This window comes from Hyla sarda, chromosome 1 (genome assembly GCF_029499605.1).
Source record: "Hyla sarda isolate aHylSar1 chromosome 1, aHylSar1.hap1, whole genome shotgun sequence".
NCBI lineage: Eukaryota > Metazoa > Chordata > Amphibia > Anura > Hylidae > Hyla > Hyla sarda.
The window spans coordinates 512,842,803-512,866,260 of record NC_079189.1 but is presented as its reverse complement, the minus strand read 5'-3'; the positions used below and the strand labels follow the sequence as shown (position 1 = coordinate 512,866,260).

Sequence of the window (23,458 nt, the reverse complement as noted above, 5' to 3'; positions counted from 1 at the left end):
AGTGAAAAAAATCAGATTTTTCATTTTTATGTCCAACTTTAATGAAAATTTGTCAAACACCTGTGGGGTGTTAAGGCTCACTATATTCTTTGTTACGTTCTGTGAGGGGTGAAGTTTCCAAAATGGGGTCACATGTGCGTGATTTTTTTTTTTCCGTTTATGTCAGAACCACTGTAACTATCAGCCACCCCTGTGCAAATCACCAATTTACACTCCAGAGCCTTGTTGTGCACCCGCAGAGCATTTTACGCCCACATATGGGGTATTTCCGTACTCAGGAGGAATTACGTTACAAATTTTGGGGGTCTTTTTTTCCTTTTACCTCTTGTAAAAATGAAAATTATGGGGCAACACCAGCATGTTAGTGTAAAATGTTAAATTTTTTTTCACTAACATGCTGGTGTAGACCCCAACTTTACCTTTTCATATGGGGTAAAAGGAGAAAAAGACCCCCAAAATGTGTTAGTCAATTTCTCTTGAGTACGGAAATACCCCATATGTGGCCCTAAACTGTTGCCTTGAAATACGACAGGGCTCCGAAGTGAGAGCGCCATGCGCATTTGAGGCCTAAATTAGGGATTCGCATAGGGATGGACACGGCAGTGTTCCCCAAACAGGGTACCTCCAGCTGTTGCAAAACTCCCAGCATGCCTGAACAGTCAATGGCTGTCCAGCAATACTGGGAGTTATTTTGCAACAGCTGAAGGCTACGTTTTGGAAACACTGTCGTATGAGACATTTGACATTTTTATTGGGGGGTGGGGGGCAGTGTAAGGAGGTGTATATGTAGTGTTTTACCCTTTATTTTGTGTTAGTGTAGTGTAGTGTTTTTAGGGTACATTCACACTGGCAGAGGTTCACAGCGAGTTTGAGCTGCAGCAAAAAATGCACATTCAGATGGGGGAGGGCTAGCCTTCAACTGTTGCAAAACTACAAATCCCAGCATTCACTGACAGACCATGCATGCTGGGTGTTATAGTTATGCAACAGCTGGAGGCACACTGGTACGGAAACACTAAGTTAGGTAACAGACCACCGCAGTGTTTCTGCACCAGTGTACCTCCAGCTGTTGCCAAACTACAACTCCCAGCATGCATGGTCTGTCAATGCATGCTGGGAGTTGTAGTTTTGCGACAGCTGGAGGCACACAGGTTGGAACACACTGAGTTAGGAAACAGACAGTGTTTCCCAACCAGTGTGCCTCCAGTTGTTGCAAAACTACAACTCCCAGCATGCCCGGAGAGCCGAAGGGCATGCTGGGAGTTGTAGTTTTGCAACATTTGGCCCTCCAGATGGGGCCGAACTACAACACCCAGCATGCCTGGACAGTCTTGGCATGCTGGGAGTTGTAGTTTTGAAACATTTGGAAGTGCACAGTTTGGAGACCACTATACAGTGGTCTCCAAACTGTAGTCCTCCAGATGTTGCAAAACTACAACTCCCAGCATGCCCAGACAGCCTTTGGCTATCTGGGCATGCTGGGAGTTGTAGTTGTGAAACTACAATGCAGCAGTGAAGATCACTTACCGGATTTTCACTGCTGCATTCTGCTGCCGCCGGTCCTCCCCGCCGCTGGTCCCCTGCTGTCTGCCGCCGGTCCCCCACTGTCTGCCGCTGTCCCCCAGCTGTATGCCGCTGGTAACCACCTCCGACATCTTTGCCCCACTCTGCCCGAACTTCAAGAGCAGGCAGAGCGGGGATCTCAACTTTAAACCCCCCTGCCCCTGCCCTGCGATTCGCCGCTCAGTACTGATTGGCCAATCGCAGGGGATAGGAGGAGGTGGCACCCCTGCCACCTCACTTCTATCCTTTATGATGATCGGAGCTTTCTCTGACAGCTCCAATCATCCCTATTTTCCGGGCTATCGGGTCACCAGAGACAGAAAAGCCGTGATTCGCTGGTCAGAATTGACCAGCAAATCACAGCTATCGCTAAGAAGGGGGGGGTCTCAAGGCCCGTCTGGGCGATATGTAAATTACTTTAATAGTAAATTACTATTTAAAAATCTTAATCCTCCCAGTACTTATCAGCTGCTGTATGCTCCACAGGAAGTTGTATTTCTTTCTGGAATTCTTTTCAGTCTGACCACAGTGCTCTATGCTGACACCTCTGTCCATGTCAGGAACTTTCCAGAGTACAAGCAAATCCCCATAGCAAACCTCTCCTGCTCTGGACAGTTCCTGAAACAGACAGAGGTGTCAGCAGAGAGCACTGTGGTCAGACAGAAAGGAATTCCAGAAAAAAAATACAACTTCCTCTGGAGCATACAGCAGCTAATAAGTCCTGGAAGGATTAAGATTTTTAAATAAAAGTAATTTACAAATCTGTGGAACTTTCTGGCACCAGTTAATAAAAAAAAATGTGTTACACTGGAGTACCCCTTTAAAATAAGGATGACCCTTTCTAAAAATGAACTTTTCCCAATTATTTCTCAAAATACAAAACATATTATCTGTTTACACACATATATATATATATATATATATATATATATATATATATATATATATATATAAAAACAATGTAATGGCTATTCTAATGCTAAACACTGACAATAGCTTGTACAACCTCTGCAATAAACCACCACAGATGTCTATGGGGTATATTATTGTATGCCCTTATTTCATAGTAATCTGTCAAATGATAAACTGCAAGGTTACACCTCAAGCTACCACGTCCTCTTATTTCTATTTAACAGTATTTTTATTAAAAAGTTTTACAGTTTCCCAACAAAAACAAAGGCAAGCAAATAATTAAATATTAAAAAGACGAGCCCCCTACTTTTTCTATCTTAACAATACTACACTGTCATTAAAACAACAACTGCAAATAAACATTCATTTACCTTGCTCTTATATTTCTGATGCCCTAGTCGAAATTTCACATACGGGTCACTTAGTCCATTTGCATCCATGGCTTTCAGATCTTGTCCCTCAATGAGGGTGATGCTTACTACCCCTCTCCAAAAGTGAGACTTCCGATGTAGATCTGTAATTCGTAAACTTTGCGTCTGAAACTGCAGAAATGAAAAAGAACCAATATAAAAATGTCAGAAAAGTGTAGTTATATACCTTTTGTCATCTAATATAAATAAAATATAATCACAGTTTTATCAATTCTATTGTGTACAGAGTTTGTAAGCAGGACGATCACATTACTTACAGAAAATAAACATGGACCTGTGATGTCCTCTCCTTTAGTTTTTTTTTTTAGTCCATCCCGGTCACTAACTATGGGTGCCATTAGTTTCAATGCCTGATATGCTAATAAGCCCAAATGCTATCATCTGGGTGGTCACTTCTGCTCAATTCTCAAGGGAGAGTGCTCAGCTCTCAACGGCAGAGTACTCAGTTATCACCACCATTCAGTTCTAAACAGCGGAGTACTCAAGTCACCACCATTCAGCTCTCAACGGCAGAGTACTCAGTGATCACCACCATTCAGCTCTCAACGGCAGAGTACTCAAGTCACCACCATTCAGCTGTTAACAGCAGAGTTCTCAGTGGTCCGCACCATTCAGCTCTCAAAGACAGAGTACTCAGCGATCCTCACCATTCAGCTCTCAATAGCAGAATACTCAGTGGCCCCCACCATTCAGCTCTCAATGGCAGAGTACTCAGCGATCACCACAATTCAGCTCTCAACGGCAGAGTACTCAGTGGTCCCCACCAGCTCTCAATAGCTCAATAAGTGCTCAGAGATCACCACTGCTCAGTCACCATCAATTAGTTCAAAATTGCAGAGTGCTCAGCAGTCACCACCATTCAGCTCTCAGTGGCAGAGTGCTCAGCAGTCACCACCTTTAAGCTCTCAACGGCAGAGTGCTTAGTAGTCACTACCATTCAGCCCTCAACGGCAGAGTGCTTAGCAGTCACCACTATTCAGCTCTCTACTGCAGAGTGCTCAGTGAGAGCAACAGAGTGCTTATTGAGAGCTATTCAGCGGTCACCACTATTCAGCTCTCAACAGCAGAGCGCTCAGCGGTCACCACCATTCAGCTCTCAGTGGCAGAGCACTTAGCGGTCACCAACATTCAGCTCTTAATGGCAAAGTGCTTAGCAGTCTCCATTAATTACCGTATATACTCGAGTATAAGCCGACCCGAGTATAAGCCGAGACCCCTAATTTCAACCCAAAATCCCAGGAAAAGTTATTGACTCGAGTATAAGCCTAGGGTGGGAAATACCTCATCCCCCCCTGTCATCATCCAGACCCGTCATTAACATCCTCATCATTATCCCCTTGTCATCATCCCACACATCCCCCCTTCATCATCCCCTTATCATCCCACACATCCCCCCCTTCATTATCCCCTTGTCATCATCCCACACATCCCCCCTTCATCATCCCCTTATCATCCCACACATCCCCCCTTCATCATCCCCTTGTAATCATCCCACACCCCCCCTTCATCATCCCCTTGTCATCATCCCCACCCCCCTTCATCATCCCCACACCCCCCCTTCATCATCCTCTTCTCATCATTCGCCCTCAGTGGTCTTCAACCTGCGGACCTCCAGAGGTTTCAAAACTACAACTCCCAGCAAGCCCGGGCAGCCATCGGCTGTCCGGGCTTGCTGGGAGTTGTAGTTTTGAAACCTCCGGAGGTCCGCAGGTTGAAGACCACTGCGGCCTTCAACATGCGGACCTCCAGAGGTTTCAAAACTACAACTCCCAGCAAGCCCGGGCAGCCATCGGCTGTCCGGGCTTGCTGGGAGTTGTAGTTTTGAAACCTCCGGAGGTCCGCAGGTTGAAGACCACTGCGGCCTTCAACATCATCCAGCCCCCTCTCACCCCCTTTAGTTCTGAGTACTCACCTCCGCTCGGCGCTGGTCCGGTCCTGCAGGGCTGTCCGGTGAGGAGGTGGTCCGGTGGGATAGTGGTTCCGGGCTGCTATCTTCACCGGGGGCGCCTCTTCTCCGCGCTTCCGGCCCGGAATAGAGCCGTTGCCATGACAACGACGCATCTGCGTCGTTGTCAAGGCAACGTGACTATTCTGAGGCCGGGCCCGAAGCGCTTAGAAGAGGCCTCCCCGGTGAAGATAGCAGCCTGGAACCACTATCCCACCGGACCACCTCCTCACCGGACAGCCCTGCAGGACCGGACCAGCGCCGAGCGGAGGTGAGTACTCAGAACTAAAGGGGGGTGAGAGGGGGCTGGATGATGTTGAGGGCCGCAGTGGTCTTCAACCTGCGGACCTCCGGAGGTTTCAAAACTACAACTCCCAGCAAGCCCGGACAGCCGATGGCTGCCCTGGCTTGCTGGGAGTTGTAGTTTTGAAACCTCTGGAAGTCCGCAGGTTGAAGACCACTGCGGGTGGGGGAGTTCACTCGAGTATAAGCCGAGGGGGGTGTTTTACTCGAGTATATACGGTAGCTCTCAATGGCAGAGTACTCAGTGGTCCCCACCATTTAGCTATAAACGCTCAATGAGTGCTCAGAGGTCACCACTGCTCAGTTCTCAAGAGGTGAGTGCTTAGTGGTCACCACCATTCAGCTGTAAACATCAGAGTGCTGTGATGACTCGCTCTAGCAGATAGGTGCGGTTCCAGTATAGAAGCAAGGAAACAGTACTATTCAAATCAAAGTTCAGTGTTTCATTCACACTTGGCACACAGCAACAGTCTTTAAATGCAGAACAAAGGAAAATGAAACTAAAGTCTACCTGTACTCCTTAGGTGTTTGTTCACACCTGAGTTCATGCCGTGTGGCACCAAACAAGTCTTTGCCAGGCCTCCTGGCAGGCTGTTCACCAGCTTCCACCTTGGAGCTTCCACCTTGCAGGGAAGAACTCCACTTTCAGATCTCTCTAGCAGTGTGTGCTGAAACTAGCAAATTCCCCTCAGCTGGTGAAACAGGTTGCCTTTAAGGCCAACAAAAGGTGGCCTGGATTGTGGGGAATGACCCCCACCCTGCACTTGGTCATTTCCAGTAAGAGCCATCCCATATTGGACTTCCAGCCATACTACGGCCATAGTGCCAGTCTGCATTGCAGCACAGACACTGAATGAATACCGGCTCTTACTTAACCAAGGCCAGGAGCCTTGGTGACACATATCACCCATCCACCATGATGCCTTTCACCTTCTCACAGTGCTCAGCAGTCACCACTGCTCAGTTCTCAATAGGAGAGCACACAACCATTACCACTGCCGGTGCTTAGTAATGTCCCCAACATTTAGCTCTCAATGGCAGAGTACTCAGTGGTCCCTACCATTCAGCTCTCAATGGCAGAGTGCTCAGCGGTCACCGCCATTAAGCTCTCAACAGCAGAGTACTCAGCGGTCAACACCATTCAGCTCTTAATGGTAAAGCGCTTAGCAGTCACCACCATATAGCTCTCAATGGCAGCGAACTCAGTGGTCCCCACCATTTGGCTCTCGACGGCAGAGTGCTCAGAGGTCACCACTGCTCAGTTCTCAAGAGGAGAGCACACAACAATCACCACTGCTCAGCTGTCAGTAGGACAAAGGTATGCCATCTATTTTTTAAACCTATTAAACAAGGCCCGAGAAATTCCATTTGGATACATATAACAAATGTTCAATGCAGCACTCCAGTAAGGTAATGTGCTGTTCACATTATGATGGAACACATTTTTTCAGAACTTTCACCTTATTGAGTTATGGCGTTATGTATTAAACCTGTTGTATATGTATATCTGACAGAAACCGATTTCCATGAACATGTCAACTTTGTTCTAGCCTATAGATAGGGTACACAGCTGTAGACTCCTCTCTATGGCCTCTTTAATGTCAGGAGCTTCTATACTTACCAACAGTTCTGATTTTGATAGGACAATTTCATAAACCCTAATTTCAAAAGTGGGGCGCTTTGTGTGAGCATTCTTCAGTGATCTCGGAATGGGGCCTAAATGACCTGATTTTGCATTCTAAAATGTTTAAAACTATGGTATTCTGTTGTCACTGGAAACTTAGCCTTATGGTAGATTTTCTGTTGGGTTAGACACATTGACTAGCCTTACTGGGGTATTCCAGCCATAGACATCCTATCCCCTATCCAAACGATAGGGGACAAGATGTCTGATCAAGGGAGGCCCACTGCTGGACATAGACATGTCCATAGAAATTAATTCAGGGGGCGTGGTATGATGCCACTTTTGAGAGGTACTTAGAACACCTCAAAAGTGATGCACTAGGTCAGTCATCTAGTCAACACAATTTGGTCCTTCTCAGGACATACGCTTATCCATTATTTCTGTGGCCAACGTACCAGTGGAGAAAAATAACAGTGCGTGCACCAGAATTTTTGCACAGTTAAAAAAATTTAATAAAATGGCTCATATTAATAGGCAGACTAAAAACAAAAAAGATGTTTGCCCCACATTCGACAAGAGGGCATAGTCTAGTGGAAGGATATGGTTTCTGCAAAACAAATGCACCACTATTGGCGTAAATGTTTGCCCTGAAAGGAAAACTGTCAACCTGTTCACCCACACTAAACCACAATACATTGGGTTATAGTGTGGGTGAACAGGATTCTAACGAGGGGGTCACTTACTCATTTTGGCTCACTGGCTGACAAGATATTTGCTTGTAAAGTTCCTGTATTTCATTTATGACTAGCACTTGAAGCCGTTGCCCCTGCTGGCTGGCAGTCTCTGCCTCCTGAAGTGAAGGTCCTAAGCCCACCACTGCTATTAGCATAGTCATTATCTTCAACTCCATGTCCTAGTGACGTGGAGTCTCAGGTCACGTGAGCACAGCGCTCTTTCTGCAGAGTGCATGCTCCGGAAGATTTCAAACAGCAGAGCGGTCTCCTTACGCAGGGCTCTAATAATAATAATAATTTTATTTATATAGCGCCTACAGATTCCGCATCGCTTACAATTATGGGGTACAAACAAAGACAAGTATCAGACATAATATTACACAATAACTATAGTTATCAGCACCTGAGAGCTGTTTGAAATCTTCTGAACTAATGTACCCTACCCCTTGACAGGTGGCATTTAGTTTTCAGTGCTGTTAATGTTACGGAGGATTCTCTGTACATATATACTATATATTTATTATATAATTAACCTCTTAAGGACCCAGGACGTACGGGGACGTCCCCGCACCCTGGGCCTTAAGGACCCAGGACGTCCCCGTACGTCCTGGCGTTTTCCGGTCTCTGCCGCGCGCCGGGCAGAGATCGGAACTGGATGCCTGCTGAAATCCTTCAGCAGGCATCCAGGGCAAACGCCGAGGGGGGCCATGTAGGCCCCCCATGTCGGCGATCGCCGCAAATCGCAAGGGAAATCGCCCTTGCGATCTGCGGCGATACCGGGCTGATCGGGTCTCTGGGACCCGACCGCCCGGTAATTTCGCATGATCCCGGCTGTCACAGACAGCCAGGACCATGCTGAAGTATCGGAGCGAGGTGGCAAGCCTGGCACCTCCTCCGATCCCCTGCGATCCGTCGGTTAGTGAACCGACCAATCACAGGAGGGGGGGCGGTTACTTCCTCCCGTCCTGCCCGGCCCCTGAAAGTCCGGAGAGGACGGGAGGAAGACCGGAGGACGCGGCGGGGGACGGGGGAGTGCTGGGGCCCGGCCCCGGTACTTACCTCGTCCCTGAAGACCCGGATCCCGGCGGTGAAGATGGCGGCGGCGGCGACAGGTGAGTAAATCTTCACCCGCGGTTGGGCCCTTTACAGCAATGCACGTCGCCGTAAAGCGACATGCATTGCTGTAATAGGACCCTGTAAACTACAACTCCCAGCATGCCCAGACAGCCCTTGGCGTCTGGGCATGCTGGGAGTTGCAGTTTTGCAACATCTGGAGGTCCACAGTTTGGAGACCACTGTGCCCTTCCAGATGTTGCAAAACTACACATCCTCAACATGCCCTTACTGTCCAGGCATGCTGGGAGTTGTAGTTCTGTAACATCTGGCCCTTCAGATGTTGCAGAACTACAACTCCCAGCATGCCTGGACAGTTTTGGCATACTGGGAGTTGTAGTTTTGCAACATCTGGAAGGGCACAGATTGGGAACCACTGTATTAGTGGTCTGCAAACTGTAGTCCTCCAGATGTTGCAAAACTACAACTCCAAGCATGCTGGGAGTTGTAGTTCGGCAACATCTGGCTCTAAAGATGTTGCCGAACTACTACTCCCAGCATGCCTGAGAATGTTTGGGAGTTGTGGTTTTGCAACAGCTGGAGGCACACTGGTTGGGAAACATTGTTTCCTAACTCAGTGTTTCCCAACCCGTGTGCCTCCAGCTGTTGCAAAACCACAACTCCCAAACATTCTCAGGCATGCTGGGAGTAGTAGTTTTGCAACAGCTGGAGGTCCCCCCCCCTGTGAATGTACAGGGTACACTCACATGGGCAGGGGGCTTACAGTGAGTATCGGGCTGCAAGTTTGCAATGCAGCAAATTTTGCGCGGCAGCTCAAACTCGCTGTAATCCCCCGCCCATGTGACTGTACCCTAAAAACACTACACTACACTAACACAAAATAAAATAAAAAGTAAAAAACACTACATATACACATAGTCCTACACAGCCCCCCTCCCTCCCCAATAAAAATGAAAAACGCCTGGTACGCCACTCTTTCCAAAATGGAGCCTCCAGCTGTTGCAAAACAACAACTCCCAGTATTGCCGGACAGCCGTTGACTGTCCAGGCATGCTGGGAGTTTTGCAACAGCTGGAGGCACCGTGTTTGGGAATCACTGGTGTAGAATACCCCTATGTCCACCCCTATGCAAATCCCTAATTCAGGCCTCAAATGCGCATGGCGCTCTCACTATGGAGCCCTGTCGTATTTCAGGGCAACAGTTTAGGGTCACATATGGGGTATCGCCGTACTCGGGAGAAATTGACTAACAAATCTTGGGGGGCTTTTTCTCCTTTCACCCCTTATGAAAAGGTGAAGTTGGGGTCTACACCAGCATGTTAGTGTAAAAAAAATAAACTTTTTACACTAACATGCTGGTGTTGCCCTATACTTTTCATTTTGACAAGAGGTAAAGGGGAAAAAAGCCCCCCAAAATTTGTAACACAATTTCTCCCTAGTACGGAGATACCCCATAAGTGGGCGTAAAGTGTTCTGGGGGCGCACAACAAGGCCCAGAAGGGAGAGTGCGCCATGTACATTTGAGGGGATTTGCACAGGGGTGGCTGATTGTTACAGCGGTTTTGACAAACGCAAAATAAAAAAAAAAACACATGTGACCCCATTTCGGAAACTACACCCCTCACGGAATGTAATGAGGGGTGCAGTGAGAATTTACCCCCCACAGGTGTCTGACGGATCTTTGGAAGAGTGGGCTGTGCAAATTAAAAATGTTGTACAGCCCACTGTTCCAAAGATATGACAGACACCAGTGGGGGGTAAATGCTCACTTTACGCCTTCTTACGTTCCTCAAGGGGTCTAGTTTCCAAAATGGTATGCCATGTGGGGGTTATTTTGCTGTCCTGGCACCATAGGGGCTTCCTAAATGCGACATGCCCCCCGAGCAAAATTTGCTCTCAAAAAGCCAAATATGACTCCTTCTCTTCTGAGCATTGTAGTTCGCCCGTAGTGCACTTCAGGTCAACTTTTGGGGTACCTCCATACTCAGAAGAGATGTGGTTACAAATTTTGGGGGGTATTTTCTGCTATTAACCCTTGCAAAAATGTGAAATTTGGGGGGGAAACACACCTTTTAGTGATTTTTTTTATTTTTTTTTTACGTATGCAAAAGTCGTGAAACCCCTGTGGGGTATTAAGGCTCACTTTATTTCTTGTTACGTTCCCCGAGGGGTCTAGTTTCCAAAATGGTATGCCATGTGGGGGTTATTTTGCTGTCCTGGCACCATAGGGGCTTCCTAAATGCGACATGCCCCCGAGCAAAATTTGCTCTCAAAAAGCCAAATATGACTCCTTCTCTTCTGAGCATTGTAGTTCACCCATAGTACACCTCAGGTCAACTTATGGGGTACCTTCATACTCAGAAGAGATGGGGTTACAATGTTTGGGGGTATTTTCTGCTATTAACCCTTGCAAAAATGTGAAATTTGGGGGGAAACACACATTTTAGTGAAATTTTATTTTTATTTTTTTACATATGCAAAAGTCGTGAAACACCTGTGGGGTATTAAGGCTCACTTTATTCCTTGTTACGTACCTCAAGGGGTCTAGTTTCCAAAATGGTATGCCATGTGAGGGATTTTTGCTCTTCTGGCACCATAGGGGCTTCCTAAATGCAACATGCCCCCCAAAAACCATTTCAAAAAAACGTACTCTCCAAAATCCCCTTGTCGCTCCTTCGTTTCTGAGCCCTCTACTGCGCCCGCCGAACACTTTACATAGACATATGAGGTATGTGCTTACTCGAGAGAAATTGGGCTACAAATATAAGTATACATTTTCTCCTTTTTCCCCTTGTAAAAATTCAAAAATTGGGTCTACAAGAACATGCGAGTGTAAAAAATGGAGATTGTGAATTTTCTCCTTCACTTTGCTGTTATTCCTGTGAAACACCTAAAGGGTTAAAACGTGGACTGAATGTCATTTTCAATACTTTGGGGGGTGCAGTTTTTATAATGGGGTCATTTGTGGGGTATTTCTAAAATGAAGACCCTTCAAATCCACTTCAAAGCTGAACTGGTCCATGAAAAATTGTGAGTTTGGAAATTTTGTGAAAAATTGGAAAATTGCTGCTGAACTTTGAAGCCCTCTGATGTCTTCCAAAAGTAAAAACACGTCAATTTTATGATGCAAATATAAAGTAGACATATTGTATATGTGAATAAAAAAAAAAATTATTCGGAATATCCATTTTCCTTACAAGCAGAGAGCTTCAAAGTTAGAAAAATGCAAAATTTTCAAATTTTTCATAAAATTTGGGGATTTTTCACCAAGAAAGGATGCAAGTTACCACAAAATTTTACCACTAAGTTAAAGTAGAATATGTCACGAAAAAACAATCTCGGAATCAGAATGATAACTAAAAGCATTCCAGAGTTATTAATGTTTAAAGTGACAGTGGTCAGATGTGCAAAAAAAGGCCGGGTCCTGAGGTGTAAAATGGCTGGGTCCTTAAGGGGTTAAGCTATATACAGTGGGGCAAAAAAGTATTTAGTCAGCCACAAATTGTGCAAGTTCTCCCACTTAAAAACATGAGAGAGGCCTGTAATTTTCATCATAGATATACCTCAACTATGAGACATAATGAGAAAAAAAAATCCATAAAATCACATTGTCTGATTTTTAAAGTATTTGGTCAATAACAAAAGTTAATCGCAATACTTTGTTATATACACTTTGTTGGCAATGACAGAGGTCAAACGTTTTCGGTAAGTCTTCACAAGGTTTTCCCACACTGTTGTTGGTATTTTGGCCCATTCCTCCATGCAGATCTCCTCTAGAGCAGTGATGTTTTGGTGCTGTCGCTGGGCAACATAGGTTTTCTATTGGTTTGAGATCTAGAGACTGGCTAGTCACTCCAGGACCTTGAAATGCTTCTTACGAGGCCACTCTTTTGTTGCCCGGGCGGTGTGTTTGGGATCATTGTCATGCTGAAAGACCCAGCCACATTTCATCTTTAATGCCCTTGCTGATGGGAGGAGGTTTTCACTCAAAATCTTATGATATATGGCCCAATTCATTCTTTCCTTTACACGGATCAGTCGTCCTGGTCCCTTATTTGAAAAACAGCCCCAAAGCATGATGTTTCCACCCCCTTGCTTCACAGTAGGTATGGTGTTCTTTGGATGCATCTCTGCATTCTTTTTCCTCCAAACACGACAAGTTAAGTTTTTACCAAAAAGTTCTACTTTGATTTCATCTGACCATATGACATTCTCCCAATCCTCTTCTGGATCATCCAAATGCTCTCTAGCAAACTTCAGATGGGCTCAGACTTGTACTGGCTTTAGCAGGGGGACACGTCAGGCACTGCATGATTTGAGTCCCTGGCGGCGAAGTGTGTTACTGATGGTAGCCTTTGTTACTTTGGTCCCAGCTCTCTGGAGGTCATTCACTGGGTCCCCCCGTGTGGTTCTTGGATTTTTATGGATTTTTTTTCCTCATTATGTCTCTCATAGTTGAGGAATACCAATAATGAAAATTACAGGCCTCTCTCATCTTTTTAAGTGGGAGAACTTGCACAATTGGTGGCTGACTAAATACTTTTTTGCCCCACTGTGTATATATATATATATATATATATATATATATTTGTTATTTTTTCATATCCCATAGTTTGCAAAGAAAAAGCCTTTTATCTTGAAGCAGGGCATGTCACAATAGCAGGCATGTGTACACAATCTGGATTACAGGCATCTACTCTCATTATACTGTATTTCTATAGCAAATCCTGCTTTTTATTTCAATCCACTGCAGACAATGATATCTGAACTCTCCTACTCTTGCCAGTTAAATATGAAGACTTGCAGAAGCTCAAATTGTCTTTCACATTATAATCATTTGTCTTCTGTATGTGTTTTGTTTGGGAAGCCTCTATGAAGAAGTGAAATGGTCCAGAGGCAGTCCTCATTAGGAAATGTAAGTAATCTTGAAAGGTCAGTAATGCAGCTTTGTATATACTTGCACCTGGAAATGAGAGTCCTATCAGAGAAAAACTAAAGCTTTTATCAGTGAAAATGTGTTCTCTCTTTGCTAAATGTATTTCTGTAACAATACAAGTGAGAGCAGTCACCCATGTAACAATTCCTCCAATGATCAAAATTGCTTTTCAAACTTTACACTAAACCAATCAAAAGCCTATAGCATACAATACTGAACAGATACCGAAAACTTGGCTGCAGAGGTAAACCAAGGTTATGCCAACACATTAGTGAAGGAATTATGGATTTTAATAGGAGTAAATGGTACAGAAATGAAAAATAAAATAAATAATTAAATAACAGAAGGTGTTTTAAAACTTATCAGAATAGATGACACCCTAGCTGTATCTACTAACCAAGGGTCTACAAAAACCTGGTGTTCTTTTATACCTGGGCGAAGACAGCTGTAGGGATGGAATGTGGGTGGAAAGATGGTTTGTACAGGATATGTCATCACTCTCTGTGTGACCACCAGAACTTCACTTATTGTGAAGGGGCTACAGCACTGGTTTGACACATTGGCCCATTTACAACTCAGTGGAGCTACTGTCAAGGGCATAATGACTGCGACAGGGCCTGCAGGGAAAATGGGCTCCCCTGGGGATCTGCCATATGTGTCTCAGATCCCTGGGGAGCACCGCTTTTAACTGTGTGAGCATCATTAAAGGGTACCTTTCATCAAAAAAAACTTTTGATATATTATAGATGAATGTATGCAGAATAACTTTCCAATTGCATGTTATTAAAAAATATGCTTGTTTCTATTACATTTTCCACTTTGAAAAAATGACCACTAGGGGTCTCCCTACCAGTCCCTTTTTATAGATTTCAGACTCATGCTGGAGTCCTAAATCTCAGACTGCAGCCGGGACACAGACAAACTCCCTGGCAGTGAGCAGTGCTGAGTTTGTCTGTGTCCCGGCTGCAGTCTGAGATTTAGGACTCCTGCATGAGTCTGAAATCTATAAAAAAGCACTGGTAGGGAGACCCCTAGTGGTCATTTTTTCAAAGTGGAAAATTAAATAGAAAGAAGCATATTTTTTAATAACATGCAATTGGAAAGTTATTCTGCATACATTAATCTATTATATATCAATAGTTTTTTTGATGAAAGGTACCCTTTAAGATGCGGACACAGTTAAAAGTATGCATTGATGGAGCCAGAGGAGGAACTTCTGGTGTATGCAACATGACTGAGGCACACTGCCTTGGCCAAAAGCTTCAAGAGTAACTGCAGAGGATAGCACACAAAGCATAGAGGAGCTGAGGAGGAGAGATATTAGAGATGTGTTGTTTTGTTTTTTACATGGGGCCATATATGCAGGCGGTATGAGGCCTATTTCTAAATTATAGGGGTAATTTGGGGCCCTAAAAACAATTCTTTATTTGTATAGCCCCAACATTTTCTGCAACACATCACTCAATTCGGCCCCTGTTCCCATGATTGGGGCTCACAATCTATTTACCAAATTCCCCTTTCTGTATGTTTTTGGAGTGTGGAAGGAAACCCACACAAACACAGAGAGAACATACAAACTCCTTGCATATGTTGTCCTTGGTGGGATTTGAACCCAGGACCACAGTGCTGCCAGGGAACAGTGCATGCAGCAGCAATGAGTCACCCTAATATTATATGGGGGTACACAGGGACGTAATACTATATGGGACACAGAGGGGGCATAATTACTTTATGGGGGCACAGTGAGGCCTTACTACTATATAGGGGCACGGATGAACCAAACTATTATAAGGTGACACAGAGGGGCTAATCTACTACAGTGATCCCTCACCTTACAATGGCCTCAACATACAATAGTTTCAACATACAATGGTCTTTTCTGGACCATTGTAACTTGAAACCAGACTCAACATACAATGCTATGGAATCTGCGAAACGTGTCTATGGAATCTGCGAAAAGCGCCCTCTACAGTACAGGGAGGTATTACATGTTCTGTACTCTTTACCTGTACCAGGGTTAGCTGCTCCTTTAGACATCAGGTGAGGGCAGCACCATTTTCCTTTTTTAGGACATTGCATGTACTGTACAGGACCCTGAAGAAGCTTCTGTCTTCTACATAGATCAGTGTTTCCCAACCAGGGTGCCTCCAGCTGTTGCAAAACTACAACTCCCAGCATGCCCGGACAGCCGAAGGCTGTCCGGGCATGCTGGGAGTTGTAGTTTTGCAACAGCTGGAGGCACCCTGGTTGGGAGACACTGACATAGACAGTGATTTACAGCTCCCAGCAAATCTTTCTTACTTTTATATGGAAGGACTTGCTTTATATGTATTAGTTATCTACTTATTTATCTTTAATCCTCACTTTTTCCTATTTTCTGATGAAATTTTTCTGAAGGTCACTTTAGTGATATTGACGGTGATTATGGGCCACCTCTGATTTCTAAAATAAAGGGGCTCTATAGAAAACTAACTGCCAAATGGGCTTGGTAACAAAACTAGAGATGAGCGAACTTACAGTAAATTCAATTCGTCACAAACTTCTCGGTTCAGCAGTTGATGACTTTTCCTGCATAAATTAGTTCAGCTTTCCTGTGCTCCGGTTGGCTGGAAAAGGTGGATACAGTCCTAGGAGACTCTTTCCTAGGAATGTATCCACCTTTTCCAGCCCACCGGAGCACCTGAAGGCTGAACTAATCTACGCAGGGAAAGTCATCAACTGCCGAGCCGAGAAGTTCGTGACGAATCAAACTTACTGTAAGTTCGCTCCTCTCTAAACAAAACTATGACAACATTTCTAAGAAATGAAAATTCTGACCCATTGGAAATGCATTTACTTTAAGCCACTCACAGGACAGATCCTATAAGAAAGAAGATTTATTCTTCACCACATCATTTTGTGGCTACAGTATTGCGTATACTTCACGCTGTCATGACCACTTTATCCATACTGCTGCACATATTTATCGGTAGAACAATGCTGTATATTGTAATAACATCTTAGCTTCTACTGAGACCTGGATTATTAAGAGCATAAATAACGTTATACCGAAAAACATTAACTTTCAGAAATGATCACCTTCTTGCTTTGTCTAGTATGGCAGGAAGATATATGGTTTCGGAATTCTAACACATTTGTTACAGACATTTACTAGCGACTAAACCAGAGCTAAACAGCAATTACTTCTCCACTGTCCAGAAGCCGCTATTTATCCCTCTCATTCCAGCAGTAAATACCGTCTCACATTATCATAGTGTCACAAGAAGTCAGTGTTCCATAGACACCGGCCATCAACGCACGGACAAAATGAGAAAAGACAACTCGGCCTCAGCTCTTTGGGGCGTTTGAATTAACTCTCCTGCAGCAATATGATCCCATAATGATCACAACAAAATCACTTTGTTAAGCCGTCTCAACCTGGCAATACTATATTATTACTTGCCCTGCTTCGGTGTGTCTCTTCTCTTATGAAACATTTTTATGTATAAATTATTTCATCATTTATTTTTCTTCTTTTGCACATAAACAACATACACACAACCTGCGGTACACAAACCCAAATAGAAAAACATCATTAACAATTAGTTTTGCAAAAGCTGGAGGCACCCGGCTTCTGAAACACAGTTAGGGCAGGGTCACACTGGGCACATCCGTAGTATATTTCACGACACCAACACTTCAGCCAAAATTTACTTATCCCTATCCACAGGGGATAAGAATCTGATCGGGGGGACTGATTTTGTGCAACCAAAAAAATTACATCACTCATTTTACCATAAAATGAACCAAACAAAAAATAGATATTATTTGGGGAAATTAAAACGTAAACCACAATTTTGCAAATTTTGGAGGGTTTACTATTCATGCTGTACACTTTATGGTAAAAATGACATGCTTTCTTTATTCTGTGGGTCAATACAATTAAAATGATACCCATGTTTACATGCTTTTCTGTTAATGTACTGCTTTTAAACATTTGTAACTTTTTTCTAAGAAAATAATGTTTAAAATTAAAATAATTGTTAAAATAAAAATTTTGACTGCCTATGACTCTCTTTTTTCTGTATATGGGGCTGTATAAGGGCAAATTTTTGCTGGTTTTTATTGGTATCACTTTTGCTTATATGTAACTTTTAAATAACTTTTTATTACATTTTGTTTGGAATGTGATGTGACAAAAAAGATGCTTTTTTACAATTTTCAACTTTTTTTTCCTTCACTTTTTGTCCCCATAGGGGACTATTTATAACAATGTCCCAATAGGGAACCTGTAACAGGTCACGGCAGGTGGTGGATTCTCTGGGCCTGTGGATGATGACGTGAGCCGTTCCAGGGAGCAGAGTCTAAGGTGCCGCTGGTTTTCACCAGAGCCCGCCGCAAAGCAGGATGGTCTTGCTGTGGCAGGTGGCACCCAGGTCACTACCCCTGGCACGACTCGTCCACACAGGTTTCTGGCATGTGGTGTGGCACAGAAGGAAACTGTCAAGATGTGGTCAAGGTAGCAGAAGGTCAGGGCAGGCGGCACAGGTGCAGGGTCAGATAACAGAAACACAGTAGCTTTCTCTAGGGCACAAAGGCAACAAAGATCCGGCATAGATACAAGGGTGGAGCAAGTATTTATAACAAGAGCACAGGTGAATACACTTAATTAAATGAGCACAGGCCCTTTAAATGTAAGAGCTCCGGCACACGAGCCACAGGAGGCAGGGGCACACGCGCAAGGGCTGTGGGAACAGAAAGACCAGGTATGCGAATCCCTGACATGACAAGAGAGCGCTCACGGCCAGCGTGTCTGGCTGGAGCGCAGATGTTACAGGACCATTTATAACAATCATTGAATTGCATGGCACTGATCAGTATTATCGGTGATCCTCTTCTCTGGTCTGCTAGAAGGCAGACCTGAGAAGAAGACCCCGGTGAGGGGACCTCCATCCCCCATCTTGGCTGATCAGATCGCTGCGGTTGTGTCATGGGCAATCCGATCAGCCATAACAAGTGCGGCATTGCACAGATGCTGTGATCAGTACTGACTGCGGCATCTGAGGGATAAATGGCAGACATCAGCATGATTGCTGATGTCTGTCATTACCAGCGGGCCCATGGCTGCTAGCACAGGAGCTGTACTCAATTCATGGATAGCAAGTAAATGTACGTACTAGTGCGTACATGGACACAGGACGTACATTTACGTCCTATATTCTTAAGAGGTTAAAATGTGAGAAAAGGGGATGATTTAAACTTTTATTAAGAAAGGGGTTAGTTAACGTTTATTAACTTTTACATTTTTTTTATTATTTTTTTTCACAATTTTTTTAGTCTTCATAATGGAATATTACTGAACATTGCTGCTCTATACACAGCACTGATCAGTGTTATCAGCGCTCCATTGCTCTAGCCTGCCATGACTGGCTGCAGCATAAGAGTACCGATTGAACAAGGAAGAGGAAGGTAAGAGACCTCTCACTGTCCTCTCAGCTGATTGGGACCCAACAATTTTGCCGCAGGTATTCTAATTAGCTCCTCTAAGCTATTGCAGAGTGATCTTTCCTGTTTTAAATGCTGCAATAAACTTTGATTGTGTCGTCTGAGGGGTAAATGCCAGACACCTGCCCAATGGGTGATATTTTGCATTAGCTGTAGGTCTTGGTTGCTGTCAGCAACCGGGATCCACCAGGTATAAAGTGCGCTCAGCTCCTGAGCTTGTCTCATATTGCGGGAGCGGGTGCAGGACATACATATATGCTCTGCATCCTTAAGGGGTTAAACAAATTGAAGGGAGGCCTGGATGCTTTTCTTGAAAATTTATAACAAGTTACGGATACTAGTTTTAGGGAGGCCTGGATGCTTTTCTTGAAAATTTATAACAAGTTACGGATACTAGTTTTATGGGGATAGAACATTAATCCAGAGATTTATTCTGATTGCCATATTTGGAGTCGAGAAGGAAATTTTCCCCCTGATATAGGGCAACTGGCATCAGCCTCAAAGGGTTTTTTTTTCCTTCCTATGAATCAACACAGTAGGGTTATAAGTTGAACTTGATGAACTCTAGTCTTTTTTTCAACTTTATGAACTATGTAACCAATGGCATCTCAGCCAGGCTCAGCAATACATGATAGGTTAGTCATGTCCATTGTTTAGGCTACTTTGCAGTATAAGTAAAGAGCCAATCACTCAAAATGGACATATTCAAAACACTAGTAAAGCTGCTAAAAGTGTTTTCAGGGACTCTTTTATTGATGCCATATCCTCAGGAAAGGCCACAAATATCTGATCAGTGTTACGATCGACACCTGCCCCCCTAAAAAAAATAAGTCAGAACCATAGCAATGGTATATACACAGTGAACAGTAAGAAGCAGACAGAGTCAGAAGTAGACAGGTCAGTACAGTGTATAGCGGCCGTGAGAGCTGAGCTACAGTAACCCAGCATGACAACTGCACACTATATGGAACTGGCTGCTCCTATCTCTGATGTTTGTATATGAGGGTACTGCTCTGGCATACAGCTGATCAGCCTGATTTAATATCGATGGCCTATACTGAGCATAGGGTTTGAATAGAAGAACCCTGGAAACTGCATTAAGTGGTTAAGCCCCATTTCTTATAGGAATACTCGCCAATAATGCTTATTACACAGTAAGTATTAGGAGGCACAATAATACATTTTTTTTTTTAATTCCTTAAAAAAACAATAATATGTACATTTTTGTATTTATTTTTACAATGTAAATGTTTGTGCCAACTGATAGTGTTATACTGTATGGGGGAGATTTATCAAAACCAGTGCAAAGGAAAAGTTGCCCAGTTGCCCATAGCAACCAATCAGATCGCTTCTTTCCTTTTGCAGAGGCCTTGTTAAAAATGAAAGAAGCGATCTTATTGGTTGCTATGGGCAACTGGGCAACTTTTTCTCTGTACAGGTTTTGATGAATCTTCCCTTATGTTCTTACAGTATATTTTCCATATTATAACCTCATGTAGCTGTAATATGCATCATTACACAAATGTCATATATATATATATATATATATATGCAATGGAGGCTGTGGAGTCCGCTCTCACTGAACATCCAGGTAGCTCACCTGTGCCCGGGACCGGCCGGTACCACCCTCGGCCAAAAGTCCAATCAACAAAAGAAGAAGGTCCGGCACGTTAGGTGGTGGATAAAATAAGCTTTCCTTTATTCACAAATCTTGACACGATTCACATACAGAAAAAGGTCTGACGCGTTTCACCTACGTTGAGGCTTAATCGTAGACTCCGATTCTACGATTAAGCCTCAACGTAGGTGAAACACGTCAGACGTTTTTCTGTATGTGAATCGTGTCAAGATTTGTGAATAAAGGAAAGCTTATTTTATCCACCACCTAACGTGCCGGACCTTCTTCTTTTGTTGCTATATATATATATATATATATATATATATATATACACATACATACACACACACAGTCATGGCCGTAAATGTTGGCACCCCTGAATTTTTTCAAGAAAATTAAGTATTTTCAAAGAAAAGGATTGCACTAAACCAAAAAAGGGAGGAAAAAAAGCAAATTGGACATAGTGTCACACCAAACTCCAAAAATGGGCTGGACAAAATGATAGGCACCCTCAACTTAATATTTGGTTGCACACCCTTTGGAAAAAGTAACTGATCGGTCATTTCCTATAACCATCAATAAGCTTCTTACACCTCTCAGCCGGAATGTTGGACCACTCTTCCTTTGCAAACTGCTCCAGGTCTCTCTTATTGGAAGGGCGCCTTTTCCCAACAGCAATTTTAAGATCTCTCCACAGGTGTTCAATGGGATTTACATCTGGACTCATTGCTGGCCACTTCAGAACTCTCCAGTGCTTTGTTGCCATCCATTTCTGGGTGCTTTTTGACATATGTTTGTGGTCATTGTCCTGCTGGAAGACCCAAGATCTCGGACGCAAATCCAGCTTTCTGACACTGGGCTGAACAGTGCAACCCAAAATACGTTGGTAATCCTCAGATTTCATGATGCCTTGCACACATTCAAGGCACCCAGTGCCAGAGGCAGCAAAAAAAAAAAAAAAACATCATTAAACCTCCACCATATTTCACTGTAGGTACTGTGTTCTTTTCTTTGTAGGCCCCATTCCGTTTTCAGTAAACAGTAGAATGATGTGTTTTACTAAAAAGCTCTATCTTGGTCTCATCTGTCCACAAGACATTTTCCCAGAAGGATTTTGGCTTACTCAAGTTCATTTTGGCAAAATGTATTCTTGCTTTTTTATGTCTCTGTGTCAGCAGTGGGGTCCTCGTGAGTCTCCTGCCATAGTGTTTCATTTCATTTAAATGTTGAAGGATAGTTCGCACTGACACTAATGCTCCCTGAGCCTGCAGGACAGCTTGAATATCTTTGGAACTTGTTTGGGGCTGCTTATCCACCATCCGGACTGTCCTGCGTTGACACCTTCCATCAATTTTTCTCTTCCGTCCAAGCCCAGGAAGATTAAAGGGGTTCTCCGATGCTTACACATCTTACCCCCTATCCAAAGGATAGGGGATAAGATGCCTGATCGAGTGAGTCCCGCCGCTGGGGAAGCCCGTGATCATGCACGCGGCACCCCGTTTGTAATGAGTCCCCGGAGCGTGTTCGCTCCGGGTCTGATTACGGGCAACCATCGGGCCGGCGGCGTGTGACGTCACACCTCCGCCCCCGTGTGATGTCACGCTCCGGCCCTCAATGCAAGCCTACGGGAGGGGGCGTGTTAGCGATGTTCACCCGTAATCAGACCCGGAGCGAACACGCTCCGGGGACTGATTACAAACGGGGGTGCCGCATGCATGATCACGGGCGTCCCCAGCGGGCGTCCCCATCCTTTGGATAGGGGATAAGATGTGTAAGCACCGGAGAACCCCTTTAACTAGAGTGCCATGGGTTGCAAACTTCTTGATAATGTTGCATTCTCTGGACATAGGCAAATCTAGATCCCTGGAGATGGACTTGTAAGCTTGAGATTGTTGATATTTTTCCACAATTTTGGTTCTCAAGTCCTCAGACAGTTCTCTTCTCCTCTTTCTGTTGTCCATGCTTAGTGTGGTACACACAGACACACAATGCAAAGACTCCTTCTCTCCTTTTTATCTGTTTTCAGGTGTGATTTTTATATTGCCCACACCTGTTACTTGCCCCAGGACAGTTTAACCCCTTAAGGACCAAGCCCATTTTGACCTTAACCCGTTAAGGACCAAGGGCGTACAGGTACGCATTTGCTCCCTGGTAATTAAGGACCAAGGGCGTACCTGTACGCAAGTGGGAATTTTGGTCCTCGCCGCGCACCGGAACCCCCCCCCCCCCCGTGTCGGCGATCGCCGATTCCGGGTCATATGGGTCTATGGTGACCCGGTGACACGGAAAATAAGGGGGATCAGTGTTGTCCAAGACACCCACGAACCCCCTTAAGGGATAGGAGGGAGATGCATACATAAGTAAAGTGATAAACCTTATTTTTAGCACTGGGGTGGTAAGTGTGAGTGAACGGAGACTCCACTCCGTCTAAAGCAGCATCCAACATAAGAAGTAATACACACTTGACAACAATATGCGTTTTTAAGAAATGCTTTAGTAGTTTCAACTTCTTAGTACAAAATCGGAGCAATCTCCATTTTTTTGAAAGTATAAAGGTACAAAGATTACTTCACCCACAGTGCTCACTAATAAACGTCCGACAGTCCTGATCCAGCAGCCGGTGTAGTTTCGCCCTTTCACAGGCATATCGGAGCTGGTCTTCCTTCCTCTCACGAAGGGGTAGACAGGTGAGTGTTTGCCGGACACGTCAGACGTTTCAGAGGACACGCCCCCTTTCTCAGGTCAAGACGAGGACACTGATGTGGCTCCCTGGATCCTACGGAAGTTGGCGAGTTGCCTAGCAACATCTGGAGGGCTACAGTTTGAGACCATTA

The 23,458-nt window shown here is 44.4% G+C and overlaps 1 protein-coding gene across 8 annotated transcripts in view; it reads right to left on the bottom strand.

Annotated features, from left to right (window-relative positions):
- MCTP1 (multiple C2 and transmembrane domain containing 1) overlaps nt 1-23,458 on the bottom strand; it is an 822,947-nt gene that overhangs the window by 481,835 nt on the left and 317,654 nt on the right. For all 8 annotated transcript variants that reach the window (XM_056537914.1, XM_056537903.1, XM_056537887.1 and 5 more), the window contains one exon: nt 2,847-3,017. In XM_056537914.1, coding sequence (XP_056393889.1) covers nt 2,847-3,017 — 171 coding nt within the window. The remainder of the gene's footprint in view (nt 1-2,846; nt 3,018-23,458) is intronic.